The sequence below is a fragment of the Podarcis melisellensis genome (genome assembly GCF_964234715.1).
Source record: "Podarcis melisellensis genome assembly, chromosome: 5".
Classification (NCBI taxonomy): domain Eukaryota; kingdom Metazoa; phylum Chordata; class Lepidosauria; order Squamata; family Lacertidae; genus Podarcis; species Podarcis melisellensis.
In genome coordinates this window covers 62,977,718-62,996,523 of record NC_138537.1, presented here as the reverse complement: position 1 = coordinate 62,996,523, position 18,806 = coordinate 62,977,718, and the positions used below count along the sequence as shown (strand labels likewise).

Here is an 18,806-nt window from a genome sequence, read left to right as displayed (position 1 = left end):
AGTTCCCCTCTCCCTTCTGGTAGCTCATCAATAAAAATTAATGAGCATTTGGTAGATTTATAGTCCTTTAATTACAGCATTATGTTACAAGCACAACAGGCAACCCTCTGCAAGGACATCAGTTGCCTACTCTGATTCCTCCCCACTTCTGCAGCAAGAAGCACACCAATGGGAAGTGCCTCACACACACCCCTTGCGTCTCCCTTGTTCTATGACACGCTCGGACCTCTGAGTTTGGGGGGAGGGAGGGGTTCCAGCTGCTCCCTCCCTCCTGGTTGCTCAGCTACTATCTCATAGCTGGGTAGCTCCTCTCTCAACTGACCAGCTTCTGTGTCTGCCTGTCTCTCTGCTTCTGGAAACGCTGGAAGCGGGGGGGGGGGGGACAACAAATATTTCCCCTCCTCTTCTGTTAGGAGCTGATCTCCCTGTGATTGCATTCCCCAATCTTCCAATCCAGACCAGCCCCTGACAATCATGTGCTTTCATCTGTTCAGTGGATGGAAGGTGAGCTGTCTGTGCTAAGTCCCACCTGCACTTATCCCTCACTTTCTTGACTGAACAGGTGATGCCAGAGGTGACCATGTGCTAAGCACCTACATGCACCATCCTGTGCATTTCTCATACTCCAGCAACCTTTTTACACCAGCTAGGCACAAATCCAGTACAAGAAGAAAACCCATAGACACATGTTCAAAACACACAGTATTGTTTGAATGGCTGAGTCTCCCTGTGATTGGCAGCTACTTGTACATTTATAAACCTAGCAGTCACATGCAAACGTTTGGTTGTGTCCTTGCCACTTACACATTTTTAAACTTGTTATTTGTTAACACCGATCCTTTGGCTCTCACGCAAGGAAGTGTCATCGTCCCTGCCCCATGCCAAAGATCCCACAAAATACAATCACTTTCTGGAAGATAGTAAACTGCAGAGTTCAGTTATGCTCTGCAGTCAACATTTTAACTTCTGTTTTAATGCCATCAGCACCTGTATCCCTTGCATCTTGCTATGGGGAGAGTTATAAGGTCATTTTCTGCAGCACCAAGATTTCCCAAGACCAGAATATGCTGTGCAAATCTTGATATTTTAATTCCACCCGCCTCCCTCTTTCCCAGACACTTTCTTCAGCACACTGTTCTGAATAGCTGGTGAGATTACCGCTGTCAGAAACATCACATGGTTATGTGGAAATAGCAGACACAGTAAGATGTCTGTTGTTATTCTGTCTTAGCGTAGTGTCTGTTGCAAGTGCTTTTCTTCCAAGAGGACCTGGGCAGCAGAAAAAGATTTTCCTCCATTCATGCCTGAAGTGGGAAACATTATATAAAACTGGGTTGACAATTGAATTGGAAAATGTGAAAGCCACTATCCAAAAGAATAAAGAAGGCATCAGGTTCACGTTTGGATTGAATTTCTGCACTAAAATGAGGAGAATGGTGATGATTATCGGACTCCACATAAGAAAGAAAGAGATCATCAATACAAACAAAGTCCGCAACAGTCTGAAGTCTTTCTGGGAAATTCGAATGTGATGACCCTCTGAGTAGGCCATGCCAGCATGAAGACGTCTCCTTGATTCTTTTGCAATCTGCATTAGAACATAAAAAACACCTTTCAGTGAATATATTTAAATTTTTAAAAAATTGTTAGGCAGACTCTGTGATTAGGTAAAGGTAAAGGTACCTCTGCCTGTACGGGCCAGTTTTGACAGACTCTGGGGTTGTGCGCCCATCCCACTTAAGAGGCCAGGGGCCAGCGCTGTCCGGAGACACTTCCGGGTCACGTGGCCAGCGTGACATCGCGGCTCTGGCGAGCCAGAGCCGCACACGGAAACGCCGTTTACCTTCCCGCTGGTAAGGGGTATTTATCTACTTGCACTTAGGGGTGCTTTCGAACTGCTAGGTTGGCAGGCGCTGGGACCGAGCAGCGGGAGCGCACCCCGCCGCAGGGATTCGAACCGCCGACCTTTTGATCGGCAAGTCCTAGGCGCTGAGGCTTTAACCCACAGCGCCACCTGCGTCCCTGTGATTAGATATCAATAAATTAAAAAATTAGATATCAATAAATTAAAAAATTAGTTTTTTCTGATTAAGAAAAAAATGACATGGGATGTTGTGGAATCTCCTTTGGAAGTTTGAAAGGGTAGAGTGAATGGCATGAAAATACACATTTTAAAACATGTTTTGGTACCCCCCCTTTTTTCAGTGAGCCAGATAGCTGTGCTAAATGTACTCACATCTCCACCCAACTTCCTCAGGGAATAGGAATATACAGGTAATCAAAATGTACTTTTTTAAAATGAGAGGCTGTTTTCATATTTGGGATTTTTATTTATTTATTTTTTAAGAGTACAGTATCAGCTCCAGGAAAGGCTCTTGCTGCAGCCAGCAGCTTGCAGATGATGTGGACATCACTTTGTTATGCCTGCCTTCCAAATGCTGCTGCATCCAAGGAAAATATGCCGATTGTTTAGAAATGTGCAAGGTACCAAAATAATATGGGACACTCCAGTCAGACTTACAATCAAGGAATATCAAAATTAGCATGTTGCTCTCAGTGAGCACTGAAAGAGGGCGAAACATTATGATGAAGGGGAAATGCTCTCCTGTTCCACCATAGCAAAATTAGTAGTTTTGTTTCCTCTTAGGAAAGCAGCATTTAATCCTTACACAAATACAATTTGTATAGTGTTTGACTATTATGAAAAAAATATTCCTCTTACTGCTTCTCATTTTGCTTTCCCTAATCCAATTACTGTGTTTTTTGAAATGCCAGGAAACTATTTTTGCATACACACTCATCCAATGTTCTTCCACCTGCACACTGCTTTTTCTCAGATGGGGAAACAATATCAGTTTACAGCAGCTTTTCCCCAACCTGGTGCTCTCCAAATGTGTCAGCTCCTCTCACCTGCAGCTAATGTGGAATGGACCAATAGTCTGACTCATACTACATCTGTATACTGTTTGCTATAAAATATACTAAATCTACAGAAAGTTAATGGATTGCAAATGTTATCTAGTGCAAAGCACAATAGGAACGTTCTTCGAAATACAGTTTTATTGTCTTTTAACTTCCAAACGTATTCCTTGATGGCAAAATGGAAATCTACAAGGAAGACATAATCTTCTGACGAAGGGAGGATTAAGTCATATGTAACTCTCTAGCACCACCTTCCTGGGAAATGTGTAATATTGACAGCAACTTTCAACAGTGCTGTTTGGCCACCCACAAACAGGAGCAGGGAGAGCAAGTTTTCTGGTGAAAATTCCAGAGGGCTACTTACCGTATTTTTTGCTCTATAAGACTCACTTTTTCCCTCCTAAAAAGTAACGGGAAATGTGTGTGCGTCTTATGGAGCGAATGCAGGCTGTGCAGCTATCCCAGAACCAGAACAGCAAGAGGGATTGCTGCTTTCACTGCACAGTGATCCCTCTTGCTGTTCTGGTTTCTGAGATTCAGAATATATATTTTTTCTTGTTTTCCTTCTCCAAAAACTAGGTGTGTCTTGTGGTCTGGTGTGTCTTATAAAGCGAAAAATACGGTAGTTAAAACATGTCTTACTCACTTTTCATTGCACAGCAATTGCAGTGCAGGCTGCAACTGAAACAGTATCAAATTCGCAATGCAATGAATAAAAACGAGAAGGTAAGTCAGTCGCAGCCAGCCAACGGAAAATGTCAGTAGCAGCATCAGATTCTGCTAAAACACTGGGGGAATAACCAAGCCCTTTGCTGGCATCTAAAATGTAAAAAAGCAGGCAGCACATGTATCACAGAGGGGAGGGAATTCTTAAAGTGGGGTGCCACTGCCAAGAAGGCTCTCTCGTGCACTGCCATATAGCAGGCTCAGCTAAAGATAGTAAGGCCTCCTTGATAGATCTTAACAAAATGGGTAAGTCTATACGGGACAATCCATTTTTTCAGGGCAGGTAGCAACTTTGGGGTGATTTTCTGGCAGGAAAATGACATGTAGGAGAAGAGCTGTCAACACCCCCCCACACACACACATACCATGGTGCCAGTCTAGATCAGGGTGCTAATATTGCTTTCAGTTAAGAGTGGGAAGTGGCTGTCCAAATCACATTGTTTAAATAGCATACAGTGGTACCTCGGGTTAAGAACTTAATTATTTCTGGAGGTCCATTTTTAACCTGAAACTGTTCTTAACCTGACGTTCCACTTTAGCTAATGGGGCCTCCCGCTGCTGCTGCGCCGCCGTCGTGCAATTTCTGTTCTCATCCTGAAGCAAAGTTCATATCCCGAGGTAATATTTCTGGGTTAGAGGAGTCTGTAACCTGAAGCATCTGTAACCTGAAGCGCCTGTAACCCGAGGTACCACTATACCTAATGTAACATGTAGTTTAGCCCTAGATTAATTAAATGTTGAGGATATGAAGTGACAAACAGCTCAGGATTTGCGACTATTGCAAGTGAACTAGAATAAAACTGTTAAGAACTAGGAAGTGTGCTACTTTTTTGGCTACTTGTGGTCTGTTATTACCATCTTTAAAACTAAAACTCCATTTACTATGAGAACGCTGATTCAATTTTAATTGTGGATAACTCTATTAGCATCTTTTTAAAAATGATGATGATGATGATGATGATGATGAAAAATACCTGTAAAATCTTTGAATAACTAATTACGATGACTAATCCTGGTATTAAGAAGATCACAGTTGCAAAAGACACATCCCAAGCGATCTCTCCTGAAACGCTGGGCCAGTCCAAGGTGCAAATTAACACTTCCTGCAAGAAAAAGAACAAAATCCATATAAGTTTTTAATGTTTCACCATAATGTTTGAGAAACATGCAGAGGCTCACCTAGAGTCCCTTGTGCCCTTGGCAAGGAGCTGTATCAGTGCCTCCCCACAGGGGAAGAAAACACTTTAGTGCAATAGACACATTAGAAATTACTACATTTTACATGACCCCAGCACTTGAAGCATCCAGAGTAAAGGTGAGGCAAGGAATAAGTGCAGAAAAAATGCATGCCTTTGTGCTACGGTGGAAGAAGGACGGGAAGGTTCTCCTGTTTTTGCTCTTGCTACAACAACAGTGGCACATCTCCGCACACATATATACGTCATACACTTCGTAGTTTGATAGGCGATTTTTGAGCTTCCCCCCTAGGTACTCCTCTGTCAACATGTGCTGGCTTGGTGCCTGTTTTTAGAAGAGATAACCACTAACCAAACAGGATCTACGGAAATAGTTAATGATCAAAATACCTTTATGATTTTAACCTGGAACATATTCAGATAAAAGTGTATTCACAAGATTTGGCAACCAAACCAACCAACCAACTAAACAAACAAACAAACAAACAAGCAAACAAAAAAATCCTCCACCACCTACAATTTGAACCATTATGGCAACGTGATGAAATAGTTTAACAAATACTAGAAGCTCATATCTGACCTCATCTTACTAGCATTAAATGTGATTTCCTTGCAAAGACAGCTGCAAGGCGGACAAAAAATGGGAACATAATCTAATTATTTACTGATGATGACTCTCTCCTGTTATCTCCTGTGGTCTATGCAGTCATCTTACATGTCCACATAAACGTCTGCTTTTCAAGCAATGCATAGGTACAACAGAGCTTGTGTGTTCTTGTGTGAAAGGTACAATATGTACTGTAGAACACGGGACAAATGAAGAGTTTTGCAAAGGCTAGTCACCAATTCAATTCTAAACTTAACTGTGTGCATGTTGTGCTCCTCCCATAGTCACTGAAAGTTTAAAGGTTAACAGGCAAACTGAGGAGAAACTTTCATTGCTTTTTTGGCAAATACCATAGATTCCGGCGTATTAGGCGACTGGGCATATTGGACGACCCCCCCAAATTGGCAGCTGCAATTTGGGGATTTATTTTATAAGCCCAGTCGCCTAATACGCTGGGCAGCAACAGGGGGCGGGCTCAGCTCCGCACTGGGAGAAAGTCGCCCAGCACAGAGCTGAGCCTGCTGCCTGCTGCTGCTGCTGCTGCTGCTTCAGAGCCGCCGCCACAGCAGTGGGGGGGCGGGCTCTGCTCCCTGCCACCCATACCCAGCGTATAAGGCAACCCCCCACTTTGGAGAATATTTTCTGGGTTCAAAAGCTGTCTTATACACCGGAATCTATGGTAAATCCGATACTTAAATAGCACCAAGTCAGTTGATAAAAAATAGTATTTATTATGAATTCTTAAAAATTCCTAAATTTTAATTTATTTATTTTTATCTGACAATCAAGGTGCATCATGCCTGTGATTAATTAAAGAAAAGTCAGACATAGGTGCATGCTACCCTTTTTTTCTCTGGGTCATACTTTTAGAATTTGCTCACGCCACAACATATTTCTTTATTGATAAGAAATACATTGTAAAACAAAAAGAAATAACTCCTAGCAGTGTTGATTTGTAACACAGAACACAACTACTTTATAATATGATCATGTGACATCCAGAAAGTATAAAACAATGCAGCTTCGTAAGAACATGAATCATTCCCAAAATATAACACTGATTGTCCTTGAATCTTCCTGCCACACTGGCCATCCTCTGCTGCCACACCCTTTGAGAACCACTGGTGTAATGTATAGTCTGGAATTTAAGGGAGCTGCTTATGCCAGGTGTTCATCTAGCTCTGCATTGTCTACACTAAGGGGTCGCAAGTGGCGCTAAACCTCTTGGGTTTGCTGATCAGAAGGTCGGCCATTCAAATCTGCACGACGGGGTGAGCTCCTATTGCTCTGTCCCAGGTCCTGCTGACCTAGCAGTTCGAAAGCACGCCAGTGCAAGTAGATAGGTACTGCTGTGGCGGGAAGGTAAACAGTGTTTCCGTGCGCTCTGGCACTCATCACAGTGTCCTGTTGCACCAGAAGCAGTTTAGTCATGGTGGCCACATGACCCAGAAAGCTGTCTGTGAACAAACGCTGGTTCCCTCAGACTGAAAGTGAGATGAGCACCACAGCCTCATAGTCGCCTTTGACTGGACTTAACCATCTGGCGTCCTTTACTTTCATCTGTCTACACTGACTGGCATTGACTCTCCAGGCTTTCAAACAGGGATCTTTCACAGTCCTACCTGGAGGTGTCAGGGATTTAATATGGGACCTTTTGCATGAGCTTCACAACTGAGAGCTTCCCCACACTTCCACTTGTGTAGAAAACATGGGTTTGTGTGGTTTCCCCCTTGCTCCACTCCTTTTCCAGGTAAAACCTGCTCTTTAGCTCTAAATCAGAGCAAAGTCTATCCTGAGAAAACCTGAATTGCTGTTTGCTCCAATTAAGCGCTAAAGAGCAGCAGGACAAGAGGAAGTGCAGATAAGTTCTCAGCCAACATGGTGCACCCCAGATGCTGATGGACTCCAACTGCCATTGGCTGGTGCTGAAGGGAGCTGGGGTCTAGCAACATCTGGAAGATCCCCCCTGCTTTAATATAATGCTTGAATAGTTGTTCAGAAGAGGGAATTTCAACAGGATTACTTTGACATCACAGACCCCCTGCGGCTGAAAGTCTCTCTTCTACACAGCTGCAAGAACCTGCCTTCTTTTGTATTGGCCAGCCTGCATCATCCATGAGTCAACTCGAGCTGCTGGCCTTGAAGCACCTAGAAGCGCCCTTTTGTGCCAGGCCCTTCTCGGGTTGTCATAAACTGATCTGGAAATGCGATCCAACTACCTTGATCAGGAGACTAGATGACAGCACGTTTTGGGTCTCTTCCAGTTCTAACCCCAGGAATCTTGCTTCAGATTGCCATTCATCAATTACTAATCCCGAAAGGCACTCTTTAATTTCTCCGCATTTAATTACCCATTGATGTGTCGCTCGAAGTGTTCAAGTCAGCTTGCATGATTCAAAATCACGAAAACCCATTTATTTGAGCCTACGCCAACTCCTTTGATACGCCTACTCACTATGTACTCTCAGTGAAGGACTCAAAGGATTTGATAATAACCAGCCTTGCCTTAGGAGAACACCACTGAAATCTCAGCAATACCTGTGCTTTTCCTGAAGCCCTCTACGCCAGAGACAGTTATCGGGCCATTTACCACTGGTCTCTAGAATATAGGGTTTTCTCCCACTTTTTGTTTTCATGTCTTAAATGTTTTTTGGGCTTGACAAAGCCAACCAAGCAGTGGACGCACATTGCCATGTTCTTCTGCATGGTCCTTTAGGTTTATGGAGCAGAGATACCATGGTAGAGAATAACAGCCTCTTGATAAAAGCAAACAACAGCAGTCAGCCAGCCCTACAAATCCATCATCTTCAAATGAGTACACTCCTCTTTGTTCAGATTGGCACAGCCCCAAAAGAATACAAGAGGTGTTGCTTGTTTGAAGGGAAAAAATAGCTTCATATACTATAGAAGATTTTTCTGAGATTTCTGCTATGTCTCTCATCCGTCCACACAATTCACAACACTAGGGGTAGCCAACAGTGTACCCTCCAGATGTTATTGGACTCCAGTTCCCAGCAACATGGTCAATGGCAGTGGATGATGGAAGCTGGAGTCCAACACCATCTGAAGTAACCACGTTGGCTATCCCTGCAAAATCAGTCTCTAACATCTCCTGTGTTATATCTCCCTATTCTGAACAATAGAGATGTGAAATATCTAATCTGAAACTATGCAAAAGCACAGGAAGCATGAATTATCTTCAAAACCATTCTAAAGTCGAAGGCTACAATCCTATGCACACTTACCTGAGGCACTTATTGGATGCATTTTCGAAGTGTGCATAGCTGACTCTATAACCATTTATATGTGGAGGGGCTGCACTGGATTGTTAGCAAACCCAAACAGCAGACTGTATTGTGGGTTTACTGCTCAAACGATAAGCAAAGGGAGATTTTTTTTGGCTCCCCCTTATAATAGGAGCAATCTGAAATTATATCTCCTCTCCATCTGTTCTGGAGATTCACCATAGTCCAAGCTTGCAGAACTTTCGGAATTTCTACATGGTTTGGCTTTACAGGGACAGTTAACCTATCTGCAATGGTATTCTGACTTAACTGAATTGTATTTTTAAGCTTTTCAATTGTTATTCACTCCAAACCTTTGGGCGGGGGTGGAATAGATCATTACTTTGAAACCAATAAATCTCTCTCTTTGTGGAACTAACTTCACATGGACCAATTATCCCTTAACACCTATTTCAACACTTCATTGTGCAATCAAGTTAGATTCCCCACTTGCACTTCCAGTACATAATTGGGGGGTGAATTTGGAAGACCACCAATGAGCATTCCTTGAAGGCAGGACACCTGGGTTGTTAGTTTCCCCCCCCAAATCAATATATAGCATGGGATTTTGCAGGTGTGCCCTAAGAAATATATAATAGGAGGCTGCTTCTGTAAATGTTTCGGGTGACATAAGCCCCACTGAGTTCAATGGTGCTGTCCCCGAGTGCATAAGCCTATAGCCAGACTTTCTGAGTCAACTTCTTACTGGTGTGGGTGGGAGGAACTGTGCCTAACGGGAAAGGCTAATTTCATAAGCAGACTTAATCGAAAGCAAGTTATACAAAAATCAGTGGCATGCCAGTAAATGTGTGTTGGGATCTGGGCAGTAAAAGGGTTGCCTTTGTAAAAAAAAAAAAGACAGCCTTGTCTGTTTTATAGGGTCAGCTCACCTGGTGTTTTCCGGGCAGCGGCTGGACTGTGAAGAAAAGGCAGAGGGGCAGGGTGGCCAGCGCCGAGACGACCCAGATGAGCAGCAGGAGTCCGGCCACCAGCCTGCCTCTGTAGGCCCTCGAGGGCCGGAGCCGGACGATGCTGACCACGCGCTCCAGGCTGACGGCGGCCAGCGAGAGGATGGTGACGCTGCCGCTGAGGCCCATCATGTAGAAGAGCAGGTGGCAGACGGCGTGGCCCATGGTCCAGCTCTCGGTCCAGCGCACCACGGCGATGATGGGGATGGCGCTGATGAAGAACAGGTCGGCGCAGAAGAGGTTGAGCACCAGGCAGCTGGCCACGCTCAGCCTCCGCTTGCGGCGCGCCAGGAGCCGGATGGCGCACGCGTTGGCCGCCAGGGCCAGCGCGAAGATGCACGCCAGCACGGCCGTCTCCAGGGCGCTGAGCGCCACGCGGCTGGCGCCCCTGAACTCCGAGAAGAAGGGGAAGAAGTCCGTGCGGTTCCCTGCGGGGGTCGTTCCAGCCCCGGGCATCGGGGGGAGGGTGCCCAGGGCATGAGGCAGCCTCGCCGAGCTGAGGAGGAGCCCTATCTCTCTCGCGCGCCCCGACGGGGCGCCACAGGGCAGCTGGCCAAACACGCGGCGACGCTGCTGCTGCTGCCGCCGCCGCCTCCTTCCCTCCGGGCAAGTTGGGATAGGACCTTGCTGACTCCTCTGCAACGAGGAAGTGATAGGAGGAGGCTAGGAGGTAAATAGTGGTGCTGGCCGGCGACAAAAGGAGGGATTTATGAGCAAGGAACTATATATGACAGGAAGGCACCAAGGCCTCCTTGGCTGTGAGCCACCAGTTGCTGCGCAAGCCGCTGCCCCTTCCCCAGTTGGCAATAATGGGCATGCGGGGAATGAGTGGCCATTGGAACCTAATGACAACAAACTGAACCGGGTACATTGGATGAACCATAAAAGACCGGGGGAAGGAGAGGAAGGTGGAATTGTTGGGGTTGAGAGACCATTGTGGGCATCCTTAGAATGATATGGGCCTAGGAAGATGGGAACTAAGGCAAAGGGAACTAAGGCAAAAGACATTTGAGAACATCCCCACCCCACCCCCAAAAAAATGTTAGTGACTTTCTCTATTCAGGCTGAAGTGCAAATACCGGTATATCTTAAGAGCATGAGGAGTGCAAATGGACTCATGTTCCGCTTGTGGCCTTCGTATAGTCATCTAGCTGGCCACTGTGGGAACAAATGCCCAACTAGATGTGCCTTTAGTCTGATTCAACCGGGCCCTTCTTATATTTACATGGCAAATTGTTATAAATATTGCATTACTATCCCCAATTGCAGTTCACTGTGCCTCTACACAGTTTATTTTACGTTGCTTGTGGTGATGGACTGAATGGAAGTTCATGCTTTGTTGCAGAGTGCTCATGTGATTACTTGGCAGGACACTTCAATCCAGGCTCACACAAGAGTGACCTGATGCACACTTTGAAGTTGCGTATCTTGCCCTCAGTTGATCCCAGATCTCCCTCCACTAAAATTTCCACACCATCGTTTAACTGTCAAGGTGGTGCAATTCAGCAATGCAGTTATCCAGTCCACAGCAGTCAGGCTAGATTGATCCCCACTTCACCCATACCCTGTTCCTTAACTACATTGAACCTTGCGGTTCTCTTTTATTGATGATCTCACAAGCTCAAGAATACAGTGGGTTCCACCACCCCATGTTGACACAGGCTTTGTGGTCAGGCTGCAAACTGTTCAAAATCAATCAATACAAAAAACCAGCGACAGTTATCAGACTGTTTACTATCATCGGTCTCTACAGCCACAGCAGGCGCTGTAACTCTCCATCGATTTGACTTCACTCCTGAAAGTGCACCGTTCCATTGGATGCCAGCCCATCTAAGAGAAGCTACAACCCATTTCTGCATTCTCAACAGTTGCTCTGTTTAGCCATTTGGGGCCTGGAAGTGCATTTTTATGGAACCCAACCCTGGTGATCAAGCTCACATTCTGTGTATCTGTCTTATAATGAGTTGACATAGCACTGCCACCTTAACAGGTGTATTATGCTGTTCGATGTTTACAAAGTGCTTTTACATCATTGTATTTGTGGTGTTGATTTTTAGTCATAGCAAGAGTTCATTCGAAAGGCAGTTGAGATTAGCAGTTGAGTTTCAAGAAACACAGAGGAAGTAAGGCAGTATCCTTATAGCACTAACGTTGGAACGTCTGAAACTGTCTTGTAGAGTCCATCCATTGGGCCATCTAGACCAGTGTTTCCCAACCGGTGTTCCGCGGCACACTAGTGTGCCACGAGACGTTGCCTGGTGTGCCGCGGGAAAAATTAAAAAATTCGAAAGATATCCGGAGAGGCGGCCTTCAGGCGAGTTTTAATTTTAATTTTCCTTCTCCCACTTAATGCCCCACGCTCGCCCGAGCAGCTTGCAGTCCTTGGTAACCACGGCGACCCGAGGGAGGGGAGGGAACAGGGAAGTCGAGGGCGGCGGCGAGCCGCGATGACGTCAGTGGGCCGCGCTGCCTCACCCTGGCACGGTGTGAGAGCCCCGGCTAGTGGCGCGAGCTTCGGAATAAGTGGGATCCGCGTGCGCGAGACCGAGATCGCGGGTAAGGAGCTCAGCCCTGGGCAGGAGGAAGCGGGGCCGCGCGTGCGGGCCACATCCCCACAGAGAGCGAGCCTCCCCTGGCCCACCACTCCGGGCAGGTCCACTCGCATGAGGGGGCGGCGATGGCGACGGCCGGCAGCTTGCCTGCAATGCCATCCCTCGAGCAGGCGAGGAGCCCGGAGGCTACCAGATGCGAGTCCTCTTTCCCACCCTGCTTGGGAGTCCAGAGCACTTGGTCGCATTCAGGATCTAGAGTGGGGAAGCGGGGCTTGTGTCTGGGCTGGATACATTGGGCTGCCTGTGCCGCTCGACCTGCGGGGAGAAATCAGGGTGGGAGTCACGACCTTGAGGCAGGGCTGCCAAGTGTGGCAGAAGAGGACACGGCCATCGCACCTGTCCTTAGGTAGGAGCTTCTTCCGTGTCGACCTGCTGCCCTAAAGTCTTGGCTTTTTTCTTGGCTTTTTGGCGGTTGGCACAGAAGGAAGGCAAGGGGGAGGGGAAAAATTGAAACTTACACTTTCGTGCGTCCCTCCCGGTGTGACGCTGCGCGCTGACGTCACGGGGCTGTAATGGTGGTGTGCCTCGAGATTTTTTTCATGAAACAAGGGTGCCTTTGCCCAAAAAAGGTTGGGAAACACTGATCTAGACTACCCTCCCCCAAACTGGCATTCTCCAGCTGTGTTGGCTGGGGCTGATGGGAATCGTAGTCCAAAATATCTGGATCGCATCAGGTTGCAGAAGGTTTATCGGTGGTCGGTTGTAGCTCAGTAGTAGAGCATCTGCTTTGAATGCAGAAGGTCCAATCCTTTGCCTCTCCAGGTAGGGCTGAGAATATGCCTAGTCTAGAGTCCTGGAGAGCTGTTGCCAGCAAGTGTTGCCAGTTCTGAGCTACATGGACCAATGGTTTGATTCAGCATATAGGAGCTTCCTAGACCAGTAGTGTCTATCTGATTGACAGCAGCCTGCCAAGGTATCTGCTGAGAATATGGATTCAGATTCAGATTCAGAATCTGGATTAAGTTTGGTCCCTCATTAATTGAAAGCATGTGCCCTACCACTAAGGCACAAATCCTTCAATAATAGAAAGCTTAGGAGTTACACAGAACTCTTTTGCCAACCTGCTTTACAGAGCTTTCAGAATGAACATCACATTTTATTTTATTTTATCTGTTGCTGCTCAATCAAATCAGGGCATCTTCTTAGGGTTTTTTTTGTTTTTTTTAAAAAACCCTTTTGATAAATGATTAATAATGCCCCCCCATGTGAATATAGTTTCTCTTGTTCCCCATGTTTGAATTATAATACACCATAACAATGCTGAAGTGCTTAGATTGTAAAACTGGTCCGATCCATTCCATTCTACAGCTTATTTTAAAAACCTGGATTTATGGCAAGCAGTATTTCTTTTTCCTTTTACACAAGCATGTGAGGCAAGCTGTTTTAAAGTGTGTGGAAATGAGTGAAAGGCTTGCATATGGCAGTGTTATTCACAAACTTTTACAGGGAAGTACATCTTGTTGGGCTCAATGAGAATTATTCCCAGGTAAGCGTGTATAGATTGCAGCCTTGGTCTTTGGGAAATGTATGTTTGCCTAGAGGTGTAAGTCTGTCTAGGCTTTGAAGACGTTGTGTTCTTGGTGCTTTCATACTCCTTTACATGTGAGGGGTGACACATAGCATCTTTAAATATTTGTGGTGTTTGGCGTGACATATTAAACTCTACCCATAAAGAAGGCAGAGTCCTTTTCAGCTGGCCTTCAAGGGCTGTGAAAAAGAAATTGTTTATTGCATTCCATGCATGAAGGCATTCAGTCCTTTATTTGCATGTAGCAAATAAGAGCAGGCCAACTCAGTTCTTTTTCACCGTCTTAAGGCAAACAGATGGCAGAGATATACTGAATATGAAGAAGCAGATGGCGAGCAGTTGACATGGTGACGAGGGTAGGCTGGCTGAGTTTGAAAATAGTTGTGCAGGAATAGGTAGGTCACTGGCCTAGGAGAGGGGGGCGGAATAATTCTTTCCCCTCCTAAAGTTTCTCAGTAGAATCTTCAACCCACTGGTTAAAGTGCTGCATTTCTCATTAAAGTTCTAGAGAGGGCCTGGTGTGGAGGATTGCATCATATTATTAACTATATGAAACAGAGGGACATACCTATGTTATTCCGGGCCTGGAGCAACATTATCTGCATTTCCATTTATAAACAAAGCATGTTTCAAATGAGCAGGGAAGGCTTTATGGAAGATGGATGATGTGCATCAGTGGACTTCTGTTGTGCAGGCAAGATGGACATGGATGTTGCCCACAGTTTGCATCTTAGAGGCCTAAAAATAACATTTGATGATGGCGGGTTAACACACCTGGGCAAAGACTATGAGCAATCCTCGTGCTGTTTGGTTGGTTGAAGGGAAAAGAACAACAGACACGTTCAACCTGACTTAAGCTGAGGTCAGTGATGGGTAGCACCAAACCAGCTGATGGGTGTGAGCCTTTATACATCAAATTCTTACCACTTCCCTGTTCCATGAGTTGCCTTTAAAACTACACTAAGTTCTTCAGGCAAGTTGTATCAATAATTACTAGCTGTGTGACTTTAGCTTGAAGACAAATGCATTTTGTTTTAGGGAATGTTGCCTCTTGCGTGATTCTCCCAGCTCAGTCAATGGGGACTTAGGTTTTTTTGTTTTGTTTTAGTTTTATAGATTTATATGCCACGTTTCAGTGGAAGTATTTCCAGGGCAACGACACAGTCTGCAGATAAAATAAAACACGCAAGAATAAGAAAGCAGGTGGAACCAGCATTAAAATAATCAAAAGCAGATAAAAGGCTGAGAAAAGAAAGAGACCCTCACCCTGCACTGGAAATACATCAAAACAGGTGACAGGCAAGCCTGCGGGCAGTGGTGCGGAGCAGTGGTGTTGTGGCATCTAATGCAGTCTCTCAAATTACAAACCAGCTCTTCTCCGATAGCAGAGAAACCTGGAGGGATTCCAAAGATGGCCTAGGTTCATAGGCAGGTTGATATGGCAATAGATGCCCCTTCCGCTTTTCAAGTCTGAAGCAGCATAAGGGCTCTTGAAAGTAAGCAACAGCACATGGGACTGATCTTGGAAATGGACCAAGAAGCTAGCCGAACTGTTTAAGCACAACAAAAATGTTCCCAACAGCCCCTGTCAGCTGTGGCAGCTGTATTCTGAACTGCCATTTCTGAACAGTCTTTGCTACCTTCAAGGGCAGCCCTGTATTCAATGTGTTGTTGTGGTTTAATCTGGAGATTGCCAAACCACAGACACCTAATGGCCAGGCTCTCCTTATCTATGTATAGCTTCAGCTGGCAAAAGGTGCTCCATATCACTTGAGCCTGCAGGGACAACACTAGATCCGTGTGTCTCTCCAGAAGACAAATCCTTTGGGGAGGGGAGGGTTGTACATGTTGGAATAATAATAATAATAAATTTTATTTATATCCCGCCCTCCCCAGCCAAAGCCGGGCTCAGGGCGGCTAACAACAATAAAATAGTACAACATTCTAAAATCATTTCAGTCTAAAATTAATTCAACTCAAATTGATGGCAACAATTGGGCTAGGGTTCTGTGAAGATGGCCAAAGGAGGGAGTCAGGCTGTGCCTTGGCCAAAGGCCTGGTGGAACAGCTCTGTCTTGCAGGCCCTGCGGAAAGATGTCAAGTCCCGCAGGGCCCTAGTCTCTAGTGACAGAGCGTTCCACCAGATCGGAGCCACAGCCAAAAAAGCCCTGGCTCTAGTTGAGGCCAGCCTAACCACCTCCCTGAACAGTCCTGTCTGCCTGCTCAGCAATGGTACCTCCATCTTGTCAGCTTTGAACATCAGTTTATTGACTCTTATTCAGTTCATTATTGATTTGACACTTTTAGTACTTCTACCTTTAAATATTGATGATTCTCAGCTCTGAATTCTCAAGACAGCCTCACTATAAACAGTTTCATGCAGAGGTGGTAAGTGTTAACGCGGCTGAGCGACAATGTCCCAGCATCACCTTCTAGAATTGACAATCCAGTGGTATATAAAGCCACTGAGAGGTGCAAGAGAAACAACATGTTCTCAGTCCCCATCATCCTAACATCAGTTTGATGGTTATCAGAATACAAGGAATTTTGTCAGCTCTTGACAGCACATGTTTTGACAAGTCTTCCCCTGATATACTGGCTTGAACTTCCGGCTTGATTGCTGTTTTAACTGTTATGTTGTTGGGCGTGTACATTATACATTTGAACTATGGATGTTTGAGAGTTTTGGTGAAATTGTTTTACTACGGGTTTTAATTATGGGTCACATTATTTCTATTGAGTTTTACATCTGTTATTTTGTGGTTGTTTATTTCATGTTTTGTGAACCAACTTGGTATTTCTTCTTGAAATGAAAGGCAGTAGATAAATTCATTTAATGCTACTAATAGTTTGCATAAGGCAGCAGGCAGCTTCTGTGCTAAAATCAGGTCTGAAGCTAGATTTAAATGGACCTAGGTAATAAGTCTCTTCTGGGCAATGAGTGAGCATAAGGCCTGGTAATGAAAAGATATCCAATGGGAACAGGTATAACGTATTCCTGCCCTGCCTCCAAATCCTTGTCATAAAGGTTTAAGATGTATACATACATGCTTACTAATGGGACTCCCTGATCAACACAAGCCTACACACTTATTGCTACATTTGATAGTATTTGAAATGCTACAAAACCGTTTTGGCCACAGCGTTAAACCTCTGCAAAGCTAAACCAATGAAATGTCTATAAAGTGACTTGAGAATTTGGACCTGGGATGGTACCTTGCATCTCGTTATGCTTGCTTAATACTTCAATACAGTAGTAGAACTCCAAGGCCTTAATAAAAAGCTGAATTATTTAGTGTCAGTCTAGTTTCTTTGAGTAGGGTGTGTGGGCAATTCAAGGATATTAAGTTATATTAGTATTACTTATCGTTTTCCTTTGGGGATCATAAATCTATATTTGAACAGATTGAGTTTATCATGAGAATTTGAAACCAAAACTTAGTTGCATAATCCATTGCATTCTGCGTAACGAAAGGTAGACAGAGGTTAACGTGCACCAACTGGGTCAGTTTGTTCCAGTCATGTAAAAATTAGCTTTTACTCAAGCTTGGTAGATTTTTACCATGGAAAGCTACCTGGGTAAATACTATGCCAATCTTGGGCCTGCCCTCTTTTCAGAACAGTACAAAGCACATTTGTCACTGACAACCCCTAATACCTCAACGTTCCGGAAAGCAACATGGAGGGGAGAAATGTCAAAGTCAGCTGGTTTACAGAATAAATTTCCTAATCATGTGGCAATAGAAAGACACAAAACTGTACCACTGCCTTAGCCAACCCTTCAGCTGTTTTGGACTATTATTTCCATCATTACTGTACTATCTTTCTCCAGAGAAGCAGCACATTTTGGAACTAACCCAGAACTGTCCTTTAAAAATACCACATTACAATGTCTTCCAACTGGCTGATAAATAAGCCTACTAACAATGTTTTCCCAATGAATATGGTGTTCCAAGTAGACCAACACCACGTATAACACAGAAACACGGAATATACCTATTAGTTTTTTTGTGAGAGTACCATTTACTGTTTTTGGAGTAGCATACAGTACACTTTCTGTTCCTTTGTATCCTATGGGCTTAGTTTCTCTAAAATTAGTCCTTCTGTCCCAATGGGGCTCATAATCTAAGAGAAAATGGGCAATCTACAGGCTGCATACAGCCCTCCCACCTCCTTTGTTCTCCTACACCAAAGAAGACACTGTATTCTGCTGCTGCCCTAAAGCAGCAACAAAAAATGTCCATCTAGGAGACAGGCATTTCTGGGCACATTCTGCCCATCACAAAGCCCCGTCAGAGTGGCCCTTCCAGACATTGTTGGTTTTTCAAGATAGATTTTTATCTGCAGCGGTTCTTCTTATGGTTCAACTTGACTGTTTTGTGTAGGAATCACTGCTTGGTTCTGGTGAAGGCAGGCAGGTTTGCAATGTTTTGGATGGTGTGTGTGTGTGTGTGTGTGTGTGTGTGTGTGTGTGTGTGTGAGAGAGAGAGAGAGAGAGAGAGAGAGAGAGAGAGAGAGAGAGAGAGAAATATGGAGTGTCTTGATTGGTCTTGTCTGCCACTTGTGATATGTGGTCCTCCCCCCCAAACACAACCCCTCACCCAAGAACGTGGCACTTGATCCTGAAAACTTTATCCACTCCTGATTTAAGGCAATCATATGTTACAGGGATATAAGAGGCTAAATGAAATAAGAACATTGTAAACAGAACCTTATTTTAAAAATAATGACAATTTTTTTAAAAAGCTAAAACCCGTCAACACAACCAGTCTGAAAAACCTTTGCTATTTGAAGACAGCATTCTGTTCAATGCTTTGTTGTTAAAAGGGTTCTGACGAGTGGGCTGGGCAGGAGTCGAGTGCAGTGCTAAGTGTGGTGGCCCTGGTGGCTGGAGCTCATGCTTGCTCTACCACAAACCAGTCAAGATCAAAGCACGTCTGAACATGAGCCTGGCCAAATCCAA

General features: G+C 44.9%; 1 protein-coding gene across 1 annotated transcript; it reads right to left on the bottom strand.

Moving 5' to 3' along the window:
• Window positions 1–1,065: 1,065 nt before the first annotated feature.
• On the bottom strand, window positions 1,066–10,315 carry FFAR4 (free fatty acid receptor 4). The gene is made up of 3 exons (XM_081912893.1): window positions 9,626–10,315; window positions 4,623–4,751; window positions 1,066–1,588 (listed from the first exon to the last, which is right to left on the bottom strand). Exons 1-3 carry the CDS (start codon window positions 10,157–10,159, stop codon window positions 1,181–1,183), a joined length of 1,071 nt encoding a protein of 356 aa, XP_081769019.1. The 5' UTR covers window positions 10,160–10,315; the 3' UTR covers window positions 1,066–1,180.
• Between the last annotated feature and the right edge of the window lie 8,491 nt (window positions 10,316–18,806).

What these genes read in the sequence shown, in the direction of transcription:
- FFAR4 (XM_081912893.1), bottom strand. Translation starts at nt 10,159, where the DNA reads ATGCCCGGGGCTGGAACGACCCCCGCAGGGAACCGCACGGACTTCTTC. An exon ending in CGCTGCCCGGAAAACACCAG is followed by an intron (nt 4,752 to 9,625) that starts GTGAGCTGACCC and finishes TTTTTCTTGCAG; the next exon opens with GAAGTGTTAATTTGCACCTT. An exon ending in GTTATTCAAAGATTTTACAG is followed by an intron (nt 1,589 to 4,622) that starts GTATTTTTCATC and finishes GTTCTAATGCAG; the next exon opens with ATTGCAAAAGAATCAAGGAG.